Raw genomic sequence first — 23,250 nt, 5'->3', positions numbered from 1 at the left:
TTTGGTACAATCTATCTCCGTACGTCCACCAAGAGCTTGTGGCATTCAACAAAAGACGATTCGCAGCTGTTTTGCAGGCCAAATGTGGCACAACGCGTTATTGACTGAGTGGTCATAATGTTTTGGCTCGTCAGCGTATATATATATATTCCAAAAACACATCCAAAAATACTTTTGCGAATTTAATTACGACATTACATTTAGCTTAAAAGAGCAATAAACCGAGCGAAAACAATTTTTTTTATACATATTTTGTATGGAGTGTGAGGAAATGCGAATGATTTTGCTTCAAATATGTCAACCAGTTACCGGTGGATACGGCCAATAACTATCAGAATTCTTATCTGCAAACTCCTGTAAGATAAGACCTCCCAACAGACCAAGTTACGTTATCTTCTTTAAATTTAATGCCATCAAAGTTTTGAAGCAATTAGAGCTGTACTTATGATAAACATATCTTCTTTTATCTGAAATCTCCCATTTTTGAATTATCTGAACACATAACTCGATGTTTCAATTACATAACACAACGTTTTTACCTCCTTATCTTTTACATCATCAAAATTTGAGCGTAAAACTTTAAAAACAACAAGCAGCGAAAACCAATGAATCAACTGTAAAACTAAGCAAAAATTCGAACTGTCAAAATCCAAGAAGCACTTGAATGTTCAACAGTGCACGTTGTCTCTTACAAGACATAAGCAATTTCAACCGCACATCCGCGTCCATCAACTCTTGGCTTTTAGATCCTCCTGCTATCTGCAATTATCTGCACAGAGTAACATCCCAACAAAAAACACGACGAGCGAGATTTACGAGATTTTTCATTTTAGCGAAATCTTCAGTTATAAGAGGAGCGATTCTGTCTTTCATCTATTGCGACAGCTGTTCCTCTTGTACATAATACAATCTCCACTTCAACGACGAAGAAAGAACTAGAGTGAAGAGGAAGCGAAGATTCGATTTTTTTTTTTAAAGTCGTTCTTGAAAGCTGAAACGCTTGGTATCTGTTTCATCAGTGGATGTGGTTGATTTAACTTCCAACAGTCGACGACGAGGTCGCGAGTTGTAAATAAAAAAAAATAAATAAATGACTTCGACTTCAATGTTTCGACACTTGGTGTGATTGATATAGCCCTTGGGAAAAAGCTTTAAGCAATGGAAAAAGCATTTTTACGTAGTGGCAAAAAATTCTCTTTTTTACAAATAACAAGTTGTCAATTTTGAGCTTCTGGAAAGTGTTTTTGTAGCCTTTTTGTTAAATAATAAAAAAGTCATTCTTTGAGAGTATTTATTGTCTGAAAATTTTGGTTGTTTTTCTTGCTCGTTTAAAAAAATGAACGAGATTTAGAGAAATATTCATAGTTGAATTTATGTTTTTATGTTTAATTGTTAAATATTTCATTTTATTACATATGAGGCAGTAAGAAGCAAAGAGATGTTTGTGCCAAAATTAAAAATTTGTAGAGAACCAATACAAGCAATAGGAATCTCCTCTCTGCGTTGGCGTAAGGGATAGTAACTTGTACCCCTGCTACGCTGCTATACAACATGATTTAGAAAAAAAATCAAGAAAAACCTACCAAACCCCGCAACTTTAAACGTGTTTTACTTAAAACTTGAAAATGTCCACCTACATCCCTTTGCTTCTCGCTGACTCTAATATTTATTATTCGCTTGTATCTGTTACATTCGTTTTTTTTTCATAAGTTGTAAACTGTTGCTTTTGACAGAATGACACTAAATCAAGAAAACCAAAGATTTAATGGATGCAGTGGTGTAAAACAAGCACTTATTCCCAGATACAGACAATTTTATAATATCATTATAGCTCATTCTCTCATTCGATCAGCCACTTTCAGTGAATTATGTATCAGCCTCAACGTTGTCCGATGGTCGTAATTTTCAACAATCCTGAGCAAATCAATAACGCAATAAATGCTCCTTGACAGTTAGCACGGAAATGTGCACGATCAATAAAACGGACTATTCAATTATGTTTCAATTATGCATTCAATTATTCTCGGGAGCCGCTGGATCTTCATCGATTAGCGACACAAAGAATCCGACCTACTATTGGTGGATCGGAATCAGCTGGTGGATGAAACCTGAGTGTGTTGTACTTTTTATTTCGGCATTTAAAACTTGGTTAGTCACATTCGTTCCTACTTTTTTTAACAAAATTTTAAAACCCAAAATTATCTTTCAATTATGCATTCAATTTTTCTCGGTAGCCGAGGGATCTCCATCGAATAGCGGCACAAAGAATCCGACCAACAATTGGTAGATCGGAATCAGTTGTGGATGAAACCTTAGAATATTTTACTTCTTATTTCGGAATTTGAAAGCTTGGTAGCTCACATGTCCCCCTCCTCCATTTTTGAAAAAAAATTAAAAACGCAAAAGTCTTTAAGTTATTTAAAATAAAGCATTTAAAAAATACTGAGTCAAACACTTATGTTGAAAGAAATTGAGAATTTCTCATATTGGCTTTCTGATATCAGCTTTCAACGTAAAAAAAGATTGGTTTTGTTGCTGGACTGGCAAATTTTCTGTGCGAATCACATAACAATAAAAGAGATATAACAAGTGACAATAAAGATAAAAATATTATTCTAGACAGTATTTTTGGTTCGAAAGGAGCTATTAGGATAAGTACAAATGAGGAAATACTACTCAATTACATAATTTAGAACCTTAGCCATTTACATATTCAAGTTCCTCATTTTAAAAATAAAAATTTAAAAAATAAGACATATAGAAATAAAAACAAAAAACTAAATTATTTTGTTTTTATTTCTATATGTTCAAGATAAAAATATTGATTTCAATTATTAGCGCTTCAATTCCATTGGTAACGCTTTCAAGTCCAGTTTTTCAATAATTTTCAAGAGTTTGGAGCAAAAGGTGTACTCTCAATTATGTTATATTGAAGAGAAAAACATATAAAAACCTTAAGTCATTAAATTTCTTAAAACCTGGAGAAATTACTCCTCTTGTCTCTCTTATCAGGAGTGATGACATTTGCAAGGGAGTACCCAGAAATTCTTCAAGGAGAGAGTGATTGATTTTTATAGGTAACCGTTGCTAAGTATCCGAATTTACACATATACACACAATTTATATGTATGTGTATGGAAAACCATAATTATAAACTCATAAAAAAATTAGAGGAGAGTTTATCACAGTATTTTTGTTTAAAACAAATAAAAAGAGTTAGAGATATCAAAGAAGGGTATGCCGAGCCCGATTGAAGTTATTAACAGAAAGACTTACTCATCCTTTCCCCTAGCGTCATCAACGATGGACATTAGTCGTATTTTTAGAACTTTTATTTCGAAAAACATTCCATGGGAGCATCATCGAACCCTCCTTCACCTAACATTATTAAAGAACGTGTAAAATTGCGTTTTTTAAGCTTCAACATCTAATAAGCTATAACGGCTCAATAGCTCAAGCTATCACCCCATAGTCCATCCCTTGTATCTGGCTTGTATGTGCTTTGTTCATCTTCAAAGAATCATTTTTTATGGAATGTAGGTTTGGTTTATTTTTGAAGATTTATCATCATATGTTATAGTTTCAAACAAAATAGATTCATTCATATTTTGTATTTTAAATAATTCAAAATTACCATTAAAAACAAAACTAAAACGTACTAAATTCAAAGAAAATTTACAAAAACAAGTTTGTTTTCTTCCACAGAAAATTTTTTCCAAGAAGAGAAAGTACTTGTTTTGCATTTGCATATTTTAACAAAAGACAATTATTTTTCAAGAATGTTAATTTCTTTTTAAACGGAAATATTAGCTGAAACATTTCCACTGCAGAATGAGATTTTTAAGTTAAGTTTATGAAAACAAAAAAAATCTGAATCCCTCCAATAGTATTTTTTCAAAACTCTATAATTTGTTGTACTAACTGTCATTTACCATGGTAGGGCAAAGCGCAGTGCCTGCAAAAACGAAGTCTTGACGCATTTGAAGAACGCGTTATGGATTCCTTACTAAAAATCGGGAAATGTTGAACTTTGACGCTTTTGTCTTGTTTTACTATCATCGGAGACTAAATAAGCAAGCCTGTGCAATAAATCTTAACTACAATAGATGACAGAAAAAAAAAAGAACGAAAAATGTAAGATTTGCAGTTACTGCGCTTTACCTTCTCAAGGCAGTGATATACTAGACAGATTAATAAATGATTTTGTACCGTAGTTTAAGAAATGCTGTTGATTAAGTCGAAACACATACTTACATAAAATGAATGAATTACCAACGTTTTGATGCACAATGAATTTAGTTACTCAGTTTTGAAGCACTAATCTCGGTGTTTTTAACTTGTTTAAACATTTGGTATTTGAGTTGAGGAAAATTAATACGAATTTATTTTTGTTTTGTGATACGCGAAATATTTTAAGAATTTTGAACAGGATAGTTTTTTAAATAAGCAAACAAAAACTATTTTGCTTTTGCTAGCAGAGGAATTCAATTGTGGATCAAAATGTTGTTAGTTTATTCATTTTATTTAAAAGAACAAAGGTTGTATTTATTCTTTGGGCCATTCCACGGAAAACGGTAATTTTGTCCCGCACGTGACGTTTCATATATTTCATAAAAAATAATAATTTAAATGGATGATGCACAAAATTTTGTTGCTTAAGAACTCACAAACGCATGTGTGACTTCTTAAGCAAAATCTTTCTTCAAAAATTATTTATTTTTTATGAAATATAGGAGCCATCATGTGCAGGACAAAATAACTGTTTTCAATGGAATAAGCATATACATATTTTTTTCAATGGTTTAAATAATTATTTCTAAACTAATGGAATATGTTTCCTTTATGTTGGAACCATAGCTTTCAAAATCTACAATTTGTTTCTTCATTGCTGTATTAATAGAGCAAAAATATTAGCTTATTCATAAGCAAGTTACCAGAGGTTGTTTTTGGATGTCCCGCACGTGACGCATGTAAATAAATTTAATTTTAAATAACAAAATTGTTCAATAAAAATATAATTGTGTCAGGAGTATCTTTGTATCAAATGTAAAGATTAAAAAAATGCGTACCCCTGTTTCGTTAAAATATTAAGAGATATGACCAAATGTTAATGAAATTTAAGCGTATTTTTTCCCGCACGTAACGGTGGAATGGACCCTTTATATGCTTGCATGTTTATTTTTTCTAAACATGTCCGGAAACCAAGAAAAGCAGAGTAGATTTCAATTGAGTGTTAACAGTAGAAAAAGTATCTTTTTTTCTTTATTTCTATTACTGTCAATTTTTTGAGCAAATAAGAGTGCTTGCCAATGAACCACACGAATAATGTAATAGTAAAAAATTTGGTATAGGTAGCAATCGAAAGACATATTTCTGACGCAAAAAATTGTTGCCTTCGTCTGCCCGTTATACAGATATAAGGTCTTAAAGTCTGTTTAAGAAAAGTGCCAAATTTACTAACTTGACTAGGGTCTGGTGGGGTAAAGTGGTCATAAAATCGCAGGTTTTCAACTTAGATAAATAATAAATACAACGAATTCTTTAAACACTTCAATTTTTTTTTTTTTTTGTTGTTATTTTACATTGCATTATTAAAGAACACGGTACATTGAATTTTAGGAAGAAAAACATTGATTTTAGTAGTTTTATAGCATTTTCTTTTCCCTATGTTTTTATGACCACTTTACCTCATGGGGTGGGGGAAAGTGGTCATAGCATGGGGTAAAGTGGTTATAGTTAAAAATAGATGCAAAACCATTATAAATAACCTTAAAACTTGTACATTTCGGTTCTTTTTATAGTTACAAATATATTCACGAGTACATGCGTGTATACACGAATATATTCGTGTCGTGTTATACACGAGTAAACACATTCCTATATGAGCAGATACATGTATACATCAGATATATGCATGCACGTGCCTACTCAAGTATATACGTGTATATACGAGTATATAAGCATACATACGAGTACATAAGCATGTATACGTGATAACCTACAGGAGTGCATGCGTGTCTACATGAGTACATACGTGTCACGTGTATATACGTGTCACGTGTATACACGTGTCATGTGTATACGAGTATATACGCGTATAAACAAACATCATATGCGCGTATACACTTGTATCTCGAGAAAATACGTGAATACTTGAGTATATATGTGTACAGTAGACCTATATACGCATATATAAGTGTACATACATACATATACGGGTATACACGAGTTAATTCATGGATACATCCAGTGCATCTTTGGGTATGTATCTACTCACCACGAGTATATATGAATGCATACGATTAAACACAATCATATACCTGTATAGATGTATATACGTACATTTACGTGCATACACCAGTACATGTATGTATACACGAGAATATACGCTTATATACATGTTGGGCTACAGAGTGAATTTAAGCTCTTGGGCAAAAATCAAAGGGGTGTGAGAGGGAAGGATAAGAAGCTAAGAATCATAAAGAAGTTATAATCACTGACGCGCTACATGCACAAAAAGGCAGAAACTGATGGATGCAAAGCAGGGCACAAATTTGTTGCACAAAGATGATTTTACCTACTATTTTAGTTTTTAAGAATTATTTAGAGCAGTTGTTAAAAGTTACGGCCTGTAGTAGCATCGCAACAAAGGCGCAGCGGCTTATGAATGTTCTTCAAAAGTCTCGTTATTGCAACAGAGAGTGCTTAATGATTGCGACGCACATGTATTACAGCTGCAGGCCGCAAATTTCATCAATCGCTTTAAAACTTTCTTGAAACCTAAAATGCTGTGTAAAATTGTCTTTGTGTAATAAATTTGACTTTTTTTACATCCATCAGTTTCTGGCTTTGCGTGCATGTAGCGCGTCAGCATTGTGTTTGTGACCATATGTTCCTTATTATTCTTGCTTCTTATCCTCCCTTTTAACACATTTTAATAATTTGCTCAAGAATTTAAACTCACCCTGTATACTTTTATTTCTTATGCTTGTATGTTAGTGTCTACTCGAGTACGACCGCGTATATTACGTGTCTACCTGAGTGTATAAGTTTTCATGTATATACGAGTATAAGTGAGCATATACGTGTATAGTAGAATGTATAGCTGTATGGATAAAAAATACCTGGACATACCCATATACGTATTTATTGGTGCATTTATGTGAATACGCCTATGTACGTGCCTACACGAGTATTTATGCGTATATATGCACATATACTCGAATATTTAACCCCGTTTACTGTAAAAACAATACATATTAAGTAAATATAAATATTATATCTGCCTTATACTTAAAGATTAAGTGACATTAGAAGAACAATATTCGTTAAGCCTAATATTATGACCACTTTACCCCATCTTACTTAAATTGTTCTAAAAAATTACCTAAAAAAGATTCAGCTAAATACTAATGAGTAAGAGTTCTTAAGACATGTAGGAAGCTTCCTGTGTAGTCAATCTGTTCCTAATTCTAACAAACAAAATTTCCCAAGGAAATTAAAATAGGTGTTTAGATTTTTAAATTTTTCATATTGACGCAAAATATTTTTTTTACCAAATAAAATTTTGCCAGTTTTAAAATTTTGTATTCAAAATGTAGTTTCTAACTGTCCTACTCTAAACTAAAATTTTCACATTCATTCGAACATTTGTTTCCAAGCTATAGCCATTTATTTGACGTATGACCACTTTAACCCATTGACCACTTTCCCCCATCAGACCCTACACAATTTAATCGTCTATATCCATCTGAAAATCGTGTGTACGATGTTTTCCATTACTGACTGTAATTCGCTGAATTTGGCGAATTTTCCTAAAATTTCGGCAGACTTTGGGACCTCATATTTTGATAACGAAGACACGACGGCAAATAATGTATGTTTCCAGAAACATGTTCTACAATGCACTTTCAATTGGTACCTATTGGAAATGTTTTTCATAATTACACTATCGTGTGGTTTCCTGGTTAGTGTTGCCACTTCGAAGCGCCTTTACGTTTGTCCATTAATCTATTGTTCTTGTTGTTTGCAAGGTAACGAGTTACGTGATCAGAGGGTTATTTGCCTTGTGATTGGTAGATAACTATATATTTTCATTTTTATTTTATTTATTTATTTATTTATTTATTGTGGCTAGTGGACCTATCTTAGGACTTAAGTATGCATCATGATTCTTTGAATCATATCTAACTTTCAAAAAATTTTTGTACCAACTATGTTTTAATGAATTGATTTAGATGTGCGGGGGCTTTTTAATTTCATTTCGCCTGCTTTAAAATGTATGTTTATTATAATGACTATTTTATTATTAGAATGGCGTGGTTTCCTTTAGCCAAAAGTACTACTTTTAGTCATTGAAATGGATAGAATGAGCAAAAAAAATAAAAAATAACATGGACGCAGAAAATGCTTCAATTTTTCCAACATTTTTTTTTTTAAATTAATTTTTTAAAATGTCCGATTTTTCAAACAAGGCGTCGTCTTGATGACGTCACAAATGATGCACTTTGCTGCATCTTTCTACCACGTTTCTACGTTATGATAATCAAGAAGCGAATTAAATATTGTGCTCTACGCTTGCTATCAACCATATCGTTGCCAATACACGTGTGTAAAGATGTGAATTAAATATTTAGCACTAAGAATGGCAACACTGAATGGCATTTCATCATTTGTGATGTCATCGGCAGAAGCGTAAACAATGAAAGCGCACAGATATAAGTAATTTTTTAAAATGTTAAACTTAAACAAATTATTTAAAAAATGGTCAGATGTTTTTAAGCATGCTCTTTCAGAAAAAAAATGCGTTTAAAATTTTGGAAACGACCTCATTGTTTTAACAGTGTCTTTTCCTCAATTATATTAATTAGGAATTTAAAAACTCTGAAAAGATATTGAAATTTCTACCAAATTTAAAATTTTAGAAACTCGAAGCAATGCAACACAGAAATTCGAAAAGGTAGAATAATGCCAAGAAAATCAAAGCGATGTTTCAAAATCCGGTTGAAAACCTTGACCGAAAAAAGTTTTAAGCTGTGAGGAACAAATGTAATATTTATTTTTGCATTTATTTATTTATTTTTACTGAAGTGTAGCATTACTGCGTGGTTTTTCGGGCGTGTTTTGCTGCTCTAAACAGTTACCTTTATTGTTTAATTTCGGAGCAAAGGTTAAAATTATTGTTTTGAAAGAATATCACATAAAGTAACTACTTTACAAGCTAGCCAAAGAAAAGCAAAACTTGAAGCTCGGTGCTTACCAATGTATAAACATAAACGCAGCGAATACAAATAGCGCTATTATTCTAAACACGCTAGGTGGCGCCTGCTATCTCCTTAAACATGTTTCGTAATAAATTCTTCGCCATCACAATCGCCACACGATAGAAAATAAACTACAAGGATACATCAGATTTTCACCCGAAAAAGAACGCTGCTAGAACAGAGAACAAACATGACCCCACAACATCGGGGATCACTTGATTGTTTTCTGCTCACAAAGGTCAGATCAAAAGATTAGACATTGCGCAATTTCCATTTAACCCCCCATTTGGAACGCTATAAAAATAAATAAAAGCTAAATTATTCTAAGAACTTCATCTAAATCAATATTTCACGCCAGTGTGAAGTATTTTCAGTCGAACTACATCACGTGATTTGGTGAACGAAAAAGAAAAATGTAAACAAAATATCTTTTTAATCAAGCCGTAGCGATGTTCATTTTGATGATGGTGTGCTCTACCGTTTTGCCTAAGGCGAAGACTTTATTTTTTTGCTTTTAATCTTTATTTAAGATCACAGCTTAAGTGATGATTTTTTAGAGATAATATTTCTTCTTAGCATGTTTTCTTAGTTTTGTTTTTATTCCTCAAACCAATATATTGATGAAGAGTTTTAATACTTTTTTTAATCCCAGACGCGTTCAACCAAGGAAAAAAAGCACCGAAAACTCGGAAGCAATTAGAATTTATCTTACGCAAACAGCTCAAGCGTACGTTCGTTTTTTATTATATCTTATCAAAAATGGCCTTTGGGAAGTTTTTAAAGTTTCCCGTTTTAATGCTTGATATAATTCGTTTCAAGATGTCAGCATTATGGTAAAATTATTTCAAGCATTATTTTTAAAAAGATTAATAAAATCTAATTTCAAGCTGTCGCGAATATTTACTCTGATTTTTATTTACTTTTTAAACTTTTTAATCGGAATAAATACATCGCAGTAAATGAAAAAGTTTAAAAGAAAAATAAATAAAATTTGAACAAAACTAAGAAAAATTTTTTTTTTTACTTTTTAAAAATCAGTAAGATTTCTAAATGTTTCAGGAAAAAATGTTATTAAATTCTTAAAAATGTGTTCACGCAATATTTAGACACAAAGTTTTTTTTTTTTTTTTTATGCATCTATATCTAAAACAAAGTAAGAAAAAAATTGAAAAATTGGAATTGGAAAAATTGCTTATTTACATACACAAGCACACAAGTTTTCTAATAAAAACCTTTTATTGAATGACCCATACTCTAAGAATTCGTATGAACGATATTTTGAAACCCAAACTTTCATTGGAAATTGTATTTTTAACGAATAAACGAGAAACAGAAGAACTTAGGGTAAAAGTGGGAGAGACGCCACACTTTTTGTAGACATTAGATAAAAAATTATAAATGCAATATAAACCAACCATTTATGTTTTATTTTAAAGTGACACTATTATTAAGTGTTAAAATTACCATTAACGAGCTTAAGAGTTAAATAAAAAAGAAAGAAAAAATAAAAAATGTAAGTTGACAGCAGGCCATCTCTCCCATAACGTTTGGGAGAGACACCATATAGTGTGGGAAAGACGCCACCTATGTTATTATTTCCTGTTTTTGATCTTTTTGCAGATCATTTCTCTACCACAATAATTACAGTGCATTGCACATGACTTAAGCAGACTTTTTTTAGCATAAGGAACATTTAACACAGTCAGGTTTTTTTTTTTAAATAATAATTTTTCTAACATTCCGTGCACACAGGCAACTTGTTTTCGCTTTACTACTCAGCTAGGTGGTTTTAGGATTGGATAAGATTGCTCAAGAATCTTCATAGGAATTTCTTTACTGATGGATGTTTTTTTTTTTTTTTTTGGAATGGGTTTTATGGAGACAGAGCTGGAGTGGCAGCACTTTCAAGAGGAATGTCAGAACTAGCAACTTCAATTAAATCAGATATAGCAAAGACATGATCTGGAATAGCATTAGGACTGGGCAGGAATATTCCAGAAGCTTTAAAATCTGATTTAGGAATTCGCAGTATTCCATAAAGTTTTTGAGCTTCATTTTTCGATATTTCTGTTCCTTTTTTTTTTTTTTTAACTTTTTAAACAGTCAGAATTAAAGTTATCTTCACTCCACTGCTCTGATAACCGTACGCTTCCTCGCGCATTTCCCGACATTCAAAAAACAAAAATATTATAAGCAAAACGCCCCGTCATTGACATTTTTGAAAAGTTTGGCATCTGTTCTCATTATGTGGGAGAAATGCCACATAAGTACCTAAATATTAACATATATTGCAAAATGTAGTTGAAATAAGTTAATAACAAGCTAAATCAAACATTAAAACCCCCCATTTCTTACGTTACGACGTCTTTGTTTTACATTAAACACTTATTGAAACCAAAGCGGTTCAAAATTTTCGTCAAAAAATGCTCGCACTAAAATGATCTTTTTGTCATACACACGTCACACTCGAGAGCAGCCGAACAAGAACTAACACGTTAAGAAGGAAGTGCCTAAAACTAAATAAAAACAGTGAAAAATATAGCCATCTCTTTCTAAATAACTAAATATTCGAAGGGATGGCGTCTCACCTCACATGGCGTCACTCCCGTTTTTCCGCTATGGTCTGAAAACTAGAATATAAAATAGAGTTTTACAGTGTTTGCTTTAGCTTAAAACATTGGTTTGTTATTTTAGCTCAGGTACCACTGAGAGCCAAGGCGAGCCCCCAGTCAGTTTTGCCTCTGGGCCCCATGACCCTATAAAACATATAAAACTTGAACTACAATTCCGAGCAGAGTCCCTAGTTTCCCACTGGGTTGGCATGACCTCCCGCCGGTTCTGTTCACAGCATAAATAAAAGTTATACTTCCAAATAGTTTTGATGTTAAACAGCAGCAATTTTAAAAATGCAGCTGATATATTTTGCTACATTGTCGTACATATATAAGTAGTGCAAGTTATTTCTATAAGCATGTTGGTTTTAAATCAATCGGTAAAAAACAATGTACCATAGTTTAGATTTTTTTTTCTTTTTTTTTGTTACTGAAAAGTTCTGATAAACTATTTTTTACTACATGTTTCATAAAAATGGGTATTCTTTTAATGTTGACAGTGAAAAAAAAATAAATAAATAATAAGCAAATAACTAAACAAAAAATTAAAAAACTCACCAAATACATAGTTTTATGAAATGGCTTATATTTTGAACATAAAACAATGTTTAAGAAATTTTTTAACTGTACTTTTCTTCGAAAAACATTACGCCTGAAGTGAGGTTTATATTAAAATAACATCAAACAGACCCAGGAAACTATTTTTCCTTCATACCCACTCCTGTTTTCAGTGAAAATGGCGAAATAAATCATATTGTTCAGTTTTCATCAACTGGCAATTAAACTAATGCGATTCTCATGTTGATTTCCCTTTGAACACGACAGCCTGAAAACGTGCCGTCCTTTTGCAATAATTTAGCCGCTGCAACTAGTGATGTTCCGGATATCCGTATCCGTGAATATCCGAGGAAAATAAAGATCTGTATCCGTATCCGTTACTTTTTTGACGGATCGTAAACGGATCTTTTCTATTCTAAAAATTTTTAAATATTTGAACAAAAGACATAAATTCCGTTTAAATTAGGTTTTATTGCTTATTTAAATTATAAGGTCAAGTAAAATAAAATTCAGAAGCCAACGGCCGACTGAGAGATTTTTTTTTTATTTTTAGTTTAATATTAGTTTTGTTATTGATATGGGGTTTCTGTTTTTCTTCATTCTGGTTTGTCCCGGCATCCTTCAAAAAAAGTGAGACAAAAGTCTCTATTTACTGTTTGTAAAGGTGTTCCCGGCTATGTTATTTCGTCGGTCGAAGTAATTTGGGTGGAATGGGTCAGCGCTGCATTTATGCTGAAATAAAATGCGATTTCTAGCCTATCCAGTAGCAGTTTTACATTCTTGCTCCTGTATCCTACATCTACCGAGCAAGATAGAAATAATTTTTCACATTCTATTTAAGCATTAATGCTGCGCTGACCCGTTCCTTCCAACTCTCCATGAATTTTAACTGAGATTTCTTCAAAAAGTAATTCATAGTCTTTATTATATTTTCGCCATAGATGACATTTTTTGAGGAAACAGTGTTATTATAGACCCGGGAATACCTTCCGTAGTAAATTTTACACTTGGATAGTTGAATTGGAAAAAAACATTTTGAGATCCGTATCCGCGGATCTTGACACTAATGATCCGTATCCGTATCCGCGGATCTACTTTTTTTAACGATCCGGCACATTACTAGTAGCAACGGTTCACACCATGTGAAACATATTAACTGTTATCTCTTACTTTATAGTGCAAATTAAAAATTCATAAATCTTTGGGAAAAATAATTTTTAATGTTCAACTAAAAGACAAAGAATAAGCAATCGACAACAAGAGGGCATTTTAATTAAATTATACCATGCACTTGCTCAAAAGCTCTATGATTAAGAGGAATCCATCACAGTCTGAACGAAACTTTGAATTTAGCGATATTATTAAATAGATTCAATGGAAATATAGCACAAAATCGTAACGGAAATTCCAAACAAGATCCAACAACTTTAAAAAAACCTATTCTTCCTAAAAAAAAAAAAAAAATACAATTCTTGTTTTGCTTGATTACAACAAAATTCTAACAGCACACAAAAATATAAAATCTGATCAAATTAGGCATTTCCTTATACCATAATCCGAATATTGATAATCTTAAACATGCGTATATGTAATTTGATTATGCATATATTTTTTTAATTTTCAAATTGTTACAATCAATGGCAATGTATTGACTATCCCTTTTTTATGTTTGTTTGTTTAGTTTTGTACCAGATATAAATAGGCTTGTTTTCCCGTAAGAATGAATAAAAACAATTGCATTGATGAATAACGTTTTTTAAAACAGAAACAAACACAAAGTTCTAATACGGACTTAGCAAATAAATGACCGCAGAATTTGTAACAAATACATACATAACAAAATCTTTGTTCGTGAGAAAATAAGATGTCTACCATGATCTGTCAGTAGCTCTATCTTTCTCGGAAACACATTCTCACCCCATTTTTCACTGGATTTCTGCTCCAAATGATATTATAACGTCTGAACTCAGGATTTATCTAACACAATCCTTATTCAAAAGCAGTACATCATATCCCCTCTCATCACTTCAGCATTTAAAGCAAGACAGCGAGACTCTGTTAGTGTCCGTAATGCGATGCGACGAAGCCAAAGAAAAATAACTCCTTCAACTTTTGACAGCTTGTTGACGCTTGCATCTTCGGCAAAGGCAACTTATTACCACAACATCAACCACCAACAGAGTTCCAATTCCAGGAAATGTTTGTTGGAAACTTAGTAACTCTTTCCCGCCGGGAACTTGGTATTAATTAACCTTAGCTTCGCTTTAATTCTATTACATTTAGTTCCCAACCAGCAAAGGCGGCAAGATTTATGCAAGCCGGCCTTGACAGATAATTTATCTTCAGCAGGATTTAATGTCGACCTATGCACTTCTAAGGAAAAGGGTGGTACTTTCGGTATTGTCACATTAACAGATCTCTCCTTTTGTACAGAGATTATACATTTTTGTACATTCAGCACTTTTGCCAATGCATATTTTACTTTGACGGAGTTTGCATTACTTTACAAAAGACGTCAATTTTAAACAAATAACATGAAAGACTTTAATGTTAAACAAATAGCATTGAATACTTTAATGTAAAGTGAACCACATTTTGCTATGGTTATGCGAGTTATTCTCATTATTTGCTGTGTAATTGTTTTGAAATTTTCTCATGAAGGAAAAAATGATTCTGCAATCAGGCCCATTATTTCAAAATTTTCCACGGAGGTAGCAATAGGTTTAAGTTTACTACATTTAAAAGGGAAAAAACTACAAAATACGTACAAAATTGCCTAATTTCCACACGTTTCTTAAAAATCCAGAAATTACGATAACTCCCCCCCCCCCCCGATCTTTAAATGATGGACCTTTATTAAACTCCCTAACCAGTGGCATTTAAACTATGTTTCGTGGAATCTTTACTTTATCAAAAACCTTTTCGTAAAGCAAACAGGGTTAAAGACTTCAATGTAAAATGAATTGTGTTCTATTTTAGTTATACAAGACCATGGGCGTGCACAAAAATTCTGGGGCCCGTCACAAATGACGTTTACGTCTGTACATATATTTCACCCCTCATTTAGAAAATTCGGACAACCTTCAGGTTCGGGCCCAGACCAACATGTGTACCTTCAGCGCTAATAATAGCTTGAAGTGCAAATGATTCCTAAACTCCCAGAGCAATGTTATTTAAACTGTGCTCCGCAGAACTTTTACTTAATTAAAATCTCAACTGTAAAACAAACAGTATGAAATATTTTAAACATACAAGCATTTAAACATAAAATAGGTTACCTGTATAGCATAAAAGACTTCAATGTCAAACAAAAAGCATTGAAGACTTTTCAGTAAAATACAAATAGCATTTCATTGTAGTCATGTGAGCACTTCTATTATTTACTATGTAATTTATTAAGAAGAATGCAAAAGCATTTAAGAATTACCATCTGCAAAATATTAAGATTTTCTTCGAAACCATTAGTGAACACTTTGATTAGAAAATTACTTTGTTCTCAAGGAGCGCCCATGGATAAATATTCCGCTATGGTCATTAATCGTTGCCGTTGTACTAACGAAGAGCAAAAAAGTTTTAACAGCTTGTAGTACAAAATATGCAACAATGTTTACTACAAGTATCTTTATATTCAAAATATCAAATATTTTTATAGGCATTTTGGAAAATTTTCATTATTTCTTTCTTGTTTCCACCAAAGCTATTATTTTCTGAATTTTCAGTAGTTCAACTGTGTTATATTTTTCAACAAAGTTTATTAAAGAAAATTATACGTTTTTAAATTTAACTCTTTAGCTCATGCAGTCACAATTGAGATTCATGTCTGAGTTTCATTGCGGTGAACTGAAAGATTCGACTTTTGCTCAGGTCACGAATCAATGCACAAGCTATCAACTAACAATAATTTTGTAACACTTATTTCTATATTGTCATGCAGTTCTTCTAATTTTAGTTCACTGAGAATGGATGCTAAGATATCCACCAAGCGTTTTACACTAACAGCTCATTCTACGAAATTGCTTAAAAAATGAACCTCACGATAAAAATACCTTTAAATGGAAAGTTTCAAAATGCTTGTTGCTTCTAGCATTTTTGGTTTGCGGAATTGATGAATAAGAATTTCTTGTCTCTTGGTATCTTTTGAACGATGTTACTAACGTTTCATATTTTTTTTTGCTCTTAATTATAAAAAGAACTCGAAATTCTATTTTTGTTTAAGTGACAGTCCAAATCAAAGGGCTGTGGGGGCCTGATCGGTAGGGCATTGGACTTGTGACCGAGGGTCTCGGGTTCGATCCCAGTCAGTCGAGGATCCACCGTCTACATTAATAATGACTGGGAGACGTTCAATATGCTCGTGGTCTCAAGTGAAACGATACCTATGGGGGTGCTAGACCAATGATTGCTTGGCTTCTGGTCTTGATCAAAAATCTGAGCTGTCTTCAGGGTCCCGTCCAAATGGTCAAGCCACAAATAGTAGTAGGTACGGGGGACCCTGGATTGAAAAGTCCAACCCAAAGCCTAACTTAAATAACCTGACTTCTTGCTGTATTAAACAAATCTTACTGCACTGTAAAAATATAATGATGATGTCACAGCAGCCAATGAAATCGTTTAAACTTTATGACGTAGAACAGGCAGATTTAATTTCATAATCGAAATTTAAAATTTCACGCAAAGGCAGAAATAGATGATGTACCGTAGTTTGCAATAGATTAACAAAATACTGGAGTAGCACTGTTTAAAAATTTGTTTCATGATAATTTTGCACCTGCTCAAAGAAATTATTTAAAGGGAAAGTTTACGTTTAATGGTGGGAAACATTTTGATAGTTCAAATTTTAGCATGGTCACCAAATTTTGGACAAATAACATTTCATTTCGGTAAGATCGGCCGTGCCAAAAAAAAAATATTTACCAGAATATATTTTGATTATAAGCTAACTTTTGACAATACTCGCACTTGCTGCACCATGCAGTTGGTATGTGGTGAACGGTAGCGGCGAGTTTGGATGGGGTCGTTTCCGAAACTTAAAAGGATTTTTTTCTGAAAGAGCATGCTTAAAAACACAGGATCTGGCCATTTTTTTAAATAATTTGACTTATCTCAATATTTTTTAAAGAAATTACTTTAATCGGTGGACTTTTATTGTTTACGGCTCTGCTGATGACATCACAAATGATGAAATGTCATTCACTGATGCATTTACAGAGCACAATACTTAATTCACTTCTTTGCTCACTTGTTTTGGCATGGTGGATAGCAAGCGTAGAGCGCAATATTTAATTCGCTTCTCGATTATCATAACGTGGAAACGCGGTAAACAGATGCGCCAAAGTACATCATTTGTGACGTCATAAAAACCACGCCTTATTTTCAGGAAAAAAAATTAAGCGTACGGAAAATGAAAGTTTTTTCTCGCTCCTTTTTTTTTTTTTTTGCTGTTGTTGTTGTTGTTTTTATCTATATATCAATTTTATTGACTAAAGTAGAACTTTTGACTGAAGGAAACAACCCTGTTGCGATCCGAATAGAGCTCCCAGTTCCCAGGGGTCTGTGACAGACTGAACAGGGTGCGCTAGCACCCTAATGCAAACGTGAACAACATTTTTTTTTGTCATTAATGCCCTGTTGAATAATCTTAATCACCAACTTTCAGTTTCACTTTTAGAATGCTTAAAAAAATGAGCAGTTTCGTAGAACTTTTTGTCATTTTCAGTTTCATTTCAGTTGAGTTTTCTGGCCTTGAACGTTTACTGATAAAAAGTACGATGTTAACTATCTGTAGAGGTTTATTCATGCATATCTAATGCAAAGTCATTTTCCAGACGCTAGAGCTTGATTTACGCAATGCTAAATGTTCTATTTTGCTAAAATATCGAATCAGGAAACGCAATACTCAGTGACTAGAATGTCGTGAAACTATTTGAGGTACCTTTTTTTTCTGTTTTTGATGAAAATTAAAATTGTGCACTTTCAAAAAAGCATGCAGTCAAAAATTAATGATTGTTACAGTGCAACTTCATAAGTTATCTTTGAAAATGCGCAACAGATGCATGCAAATTTGAACAGATTTTTTTTCATTCACAAACACTGATTTCTACGTTCTGGTTCTAAAGCACAGTACAGACACACACTTACATTTAATAATAAATTTAATTATTTGCTTTTATCTCAGTTAGTTTTTCTCCTTTATTATTTTTTTGCACAAGACTATAATTTCACAAAAACTAAACAAGAGAAAGAGGAAAATACAACAAGTATTTTTTAGGAAGATGATTTTACGTATATATACGGGCTTCACTAATTATTATTGTCACTTAATACAATCGTAAGGTAATGTACAATCAAACTGTTTTTTATGTTCAGTTTTTTATGCTAAATATTGTGGCAGACTGTTTATTGTCTCTAACTCTACAATTAAAGCGTATGGCGTCAAAAATAAATATCTCCACAAACACACACAAAACCTTTTTTTTTTTTTTTTTGACAATATTTCCATATCTTGCTGCAAAAAGTTATGCATTGAAATACTTTCCGCATTTTGATAAAACTATTAAGGGGACGTTTTGAAAACTCTATGGCATTCTTAAGTTGTTGGCCTACCTATATTGTAATATCTGTGTTGGAAAAGACGCATTTGCGAAACCATTGGTGATACAATAAACCTTCGATTATCCGAGTCAGCGAATAATAAAAATCTCGGATAAACCGCAAAAAGACTAAAATGAGGGACAAATAAGATAAAACTTATCCTTCCTCAAAAAGTTGGCTGTATTGATGCATAATACTTTCTGCAAACAGTGAAAATAGTACAGTAAAAATGCTTTGTACTTTTTTACAATAGAACTTAACATAAAAACAAGTGTATGTACTATGAAGAAAGCACAAAAAATAAAGCAAATAAGTAAATATAACAAAACCACCTGGGTTTAAATTTAAATGTTTCGAAAAAAATCCGTTGGTATTTGCTTTTTCCTGCGAAAATGCATATTCCTTATTGTAAATTCACTCGCGAATAACCAAGAGTTTACTAAAAAATAACGTTTATTTTGCATCAATCATTTTTTAAGGAAAAAATAATAGAAGCTAAATACGTATTAAAAATTCCACAGTTAAAACAAAAGCACTTAAAATATATGCAAAAAAAAATAAACTAAAAGAAAGTTTAATAAAAAGAAAAAAACTAATTCCTATTTATTCAAGAGTTCCCTTTAGATGTTACGTGTAGTGCTGAAGAACAATTGTTACTTAATTTCAGGGTTTAAGATTTGTTTTAAATATTAGGCATTCAAAACTGTACTTTAAACTAACGATCATAAGTTTGAAAAAAGATCGAGATACTCCTATAAAATTAAATATCTCACAAATGATTAAAATGTTAATTAACTTGTTATTTTTCATTCTAAAATTCCTTAACATTCGTTTAAATTTTAAAAATTATGCACAGATGAGAAAAACTGTTATTAAAAGTAATTATACACTACTTTAAGAAAATTCTAATCTGTGAAATATTTAAATTTTGTTAAGTCTGCAATATAATTCATTAAAAACGCTTTTTTTACTTCACAGAATAAATGTAGTAATACTTTTAATTAAAATCATTTTTTCGCATCTGGAGGCAAGATTTAAGAATTTTACGAAGAAAAAGGGGATAATAGTTTTAATCAATAAAAAATCTTCTCGCAGTGTACACCTAGTATTTATGCCCAAAACCATGATCACGTTTGCGAGTTTCGAGTTAAACATTAGAATTGAGTGTTAAAGTTTATGAGTTACTGACATATTATTCGAAAGGAGAATTCATCTTTAAATCAGTATATTATTCTGAAGTAATTCTAGTAAGTACTTTTAAAGTACAATGTTTTTTACAATGCTACGGATAAATTCACGATTAAATTTTCGAATTTGAGATAAAGAATCAAATTGGGCTTAAAGTTTATTAGTCATCAACATATCAGCCCGCCATGCATCAAGTATAACTTTAAATCAGTAAATAATTCTAAAATATGTGAAATAAATACTTGAAGTATGCATTGTTTCTCAAAATGCAGCGTTTGTTTCAGAATTTATAATTTGTTGTTCCGGATAAATTAATTATTACTTTTGCGAATTTCGAGTTAAAAAATAAAAATTGGGATTAAAGTTTACCAGTTGTCAATATATTAGTTGTGAAAAATATATTTTTAAATCAGAATATGTTCTAAAATAATTTCAGTAAATACTTTTAAAGTTTATTGTTTATCAAAATGCAGCGTTTATTTCAGAATTTATACTTTGAAGATACGTATAAATCTACATTCATTTTTGAACATTTTGAGCTGAATAATCAACACTGATTGGGAACGTTTGTAAGAAATCGTCTTACTATTTGTGCAGGAATTAGTTTTAACACAGTTTATAATTCTAAAGTAATGAATATTTTATAGCCACGCCTTCTAAACGCATTATATTTTTTAAACGCAGCGTTTCTTCAACAAATTACATTTTGCACTTATTCATAAATCCGAACCTATTTTTGTGAATTTTGAATTGGAAAATAAAAAGTTTTCTGTTAAAGATTACTACTTAAAATCAGTGAAATATTAGTGCATGAAATGCAGTATAATACATTTCTAAAATAATACGTATTTCCAACATATTCCGTCAAAAAGCAGTTTAAAAGCAACGATCATATTAACAAAGTAAGTCAGAAGAAACAACATAAGTGCTACAGCAATACATTGAAGTAGATATTCATAAAAAAGACGGAACGATAATGCTATAATTAAAATTCTAAGAAACGAAACTATGAAAATATTCGTCATAATAATGACGAAACATCGCGTTGTAAAAAGAGTCAATTATAATCATACAATTGTAAATAATGTGACTAAAAATTCATAAGCAAATTGTAGAGAAAAGGATATATTCTCAAAATTGTAACTAAGAATTTGACTTACTTATATCATCGTCTGCTGGCTTAGCCCGCTGTGAGTCAAAACTTAAATCGGAGCCAGTAGCCATCAACAGAGTCATAAAAAAGAACGTAAAGCCCAACTTGTCCACCATCATGGAAGATCTACTTAAGTTCGTCAAGTTTTAAGTTCTTAACAACTTATTTAATCACTCTTTAATGTCATCTTCAATTCTAAACGTTGCATCTCTCTGCAAATTACTACACTTTTGCATAAACACCGTAAATATATTTCCAACAATAAAGTCAACATCTTAACACAATTTGCTGTTTGGGGGAAATTATTTTGACAGAATTCAACTAGGATGGACGAAAATTCTTTTGGACTCTTAAGAGTAAAAAAGTTGTATATATTTTTCTGTAGATACAGTTCTTCGCGAATAGATATCTAGCACTTTGCAGTTTCATTTTTATTTAGCATTTAAAACGACTTCTTTTTGTCTTTCTTTTTCAAGTAACTCTTTCATATTATACGAAGTATTCTTCCACAAGTACTTGCCCTCGTTAGAATTTGATTGTATCCCTTACGAAATGTCACGTGCCGTGTAACTTTCTGTTATTTAATTATGTGGAACAACTACATTTGAATTGACTTTTATGCATTCAAATGTTGAGCTTGGAAGAGTGTTTTATAGTTTGCATAAAATAGCAAGGTTCACAAACTAAAATTTAAAATCTTTCCAACTTCAGAATCAGTGTGATAATAGCATTTCTGAATTGAAGAATATCACTTTCAGAATATTCAGAATAATTTTCTTATTTTCTTGTATTTTGGGTATTGTTGATGACCAATTCTACTTTTTATGTTTCCGGGACTGAAAGAACCCAAGAAGATATTTCAAAACATCATGAATTGTTAAAAAGAAAATTGAAAACAACAGTTGACACACAATCTAAATTCGTAAAAGTGCAAATGGTAGAGAAATTGTTATCAAGTTTATAAAGTTTTGAAACTAAGAAAGGTGTTGCAGGTTGAGTATTGATGATTTTCACACCTTTTTATAAGTCAACAAATAGTTTTATGTAAATGAACAACTTTAAATATTCATAGTTTTTTTTATAAATAAAGTGTGATCATCATTTACTTGAATAGCACCCAGCTCTATTATGCATTCATGATATTCACTTGCGTCTGAACATTATCATGCTTATGAAATAGATCATTTCATATTTTGTGCTTAGAATATTTAAATAGTAAAAATATTTCCCGGCTAAACGAAACTATTTTCAAAATTAGAAAAAGAATTAAAACAGTTGAGTAGAGTTTTTATGTATGAATTTAGAGATCTATGCATTTGCGCTGCCGCAACCATCAGTTCATCTAATGTACTATCTCTAAATCATACTGATTTTTAATTTAAGAATTACATAAAGTAAAAAATCAGATAAAAAGTTATTCAAATTAGAATTAAAACATGATTCCAAACATAAAGTATTTTTTCTTCGTCATCATCCATTTCCACGCTGAAAGTGAACACACGTGCGAAAACGGCATTGAATGGCGGAGCTTTCTTTTAACATGTCTTAAAAGAATTCTGCGACAGAGGAATCCTACAACTCCACACGTCTCGCGCAGAAAACTGAATGAGAACAGACGACGGAACGTCTTTTGAGGAATAGATTGGCGGGAGCGATGTGGGAAGTGGAGAGCACAGCTGATCGGCAGAGAGCGCGCCATCTGGCGCCGGGGCTAAGCTCACTTAATCCCGGGAGGGCTTAGCAGTGCAGGCTTTTCTGTTTGAGAGAGTGGTTTGCTAGGAATGTTTGATTCCACCATTTGAAGGAGGCGCTGTAGGAAGAGCTTAATACCTCTTCATTTCTTTTTTCTTCTTTTCTTTTTATTTCAAAGCCGAGGATTTGGCTG

The 23,250-nt window shown here is 32.0% G+C and overlaps 1 protein-coding gene across 2 annotated transcripts in view; it reads right to left on the bottom strand.

The window, feature by feature from the left end:
- LOC129223814 (tyrosine-protein kinase transmembrane receptor ROR2-like) overlaps positions 1 to 21,449 on the bottom strand; it is a 264,925-nt gene extending 243,476 nt beyond the window's left edge. Inside the window, exon 1 of one of the 2 annotated variants that reach the window (XM_054858172.1) lies at positions 21,373 to 21,449. In XM_054858172.1, the coding sequence (XP_054714147.1) occupies positions 21,373 to 21,448 (76 nt within the window). In that variant the 5' untranslated portion in view covers position 21,449. Of the gene's footprint in view, positions 1 to 14,305; positions 14,410 to 21,372 lie in introns of those variants that run through there. The other variant, XM_054858173.1, reaches the window with a different exon arrangement.
- Between the last annotated feature and the right edge of the window lie 1,801 nt (positions 21,450 to 23,250).

The sequence above is a fragment of the Uloborus diversus genome, chromosome 6 (genome assembly GCF_026930045.1).
Source record: "Uloborus diversus isolate 005 chromosome 6, Udiv.v.3.1, whole genome shotgun sequence".
NCBI lineage: Eukaryota > Metazoa > Arthropoda > Arachnida > Araneae > Uloboridae > Uloborus > Uloborus diversus.
The sequence above is the reverse complement of the archived record's forward strand: the minus strand, read 5'-3'. Positions and strand labels throughout refer to the sequence as shown.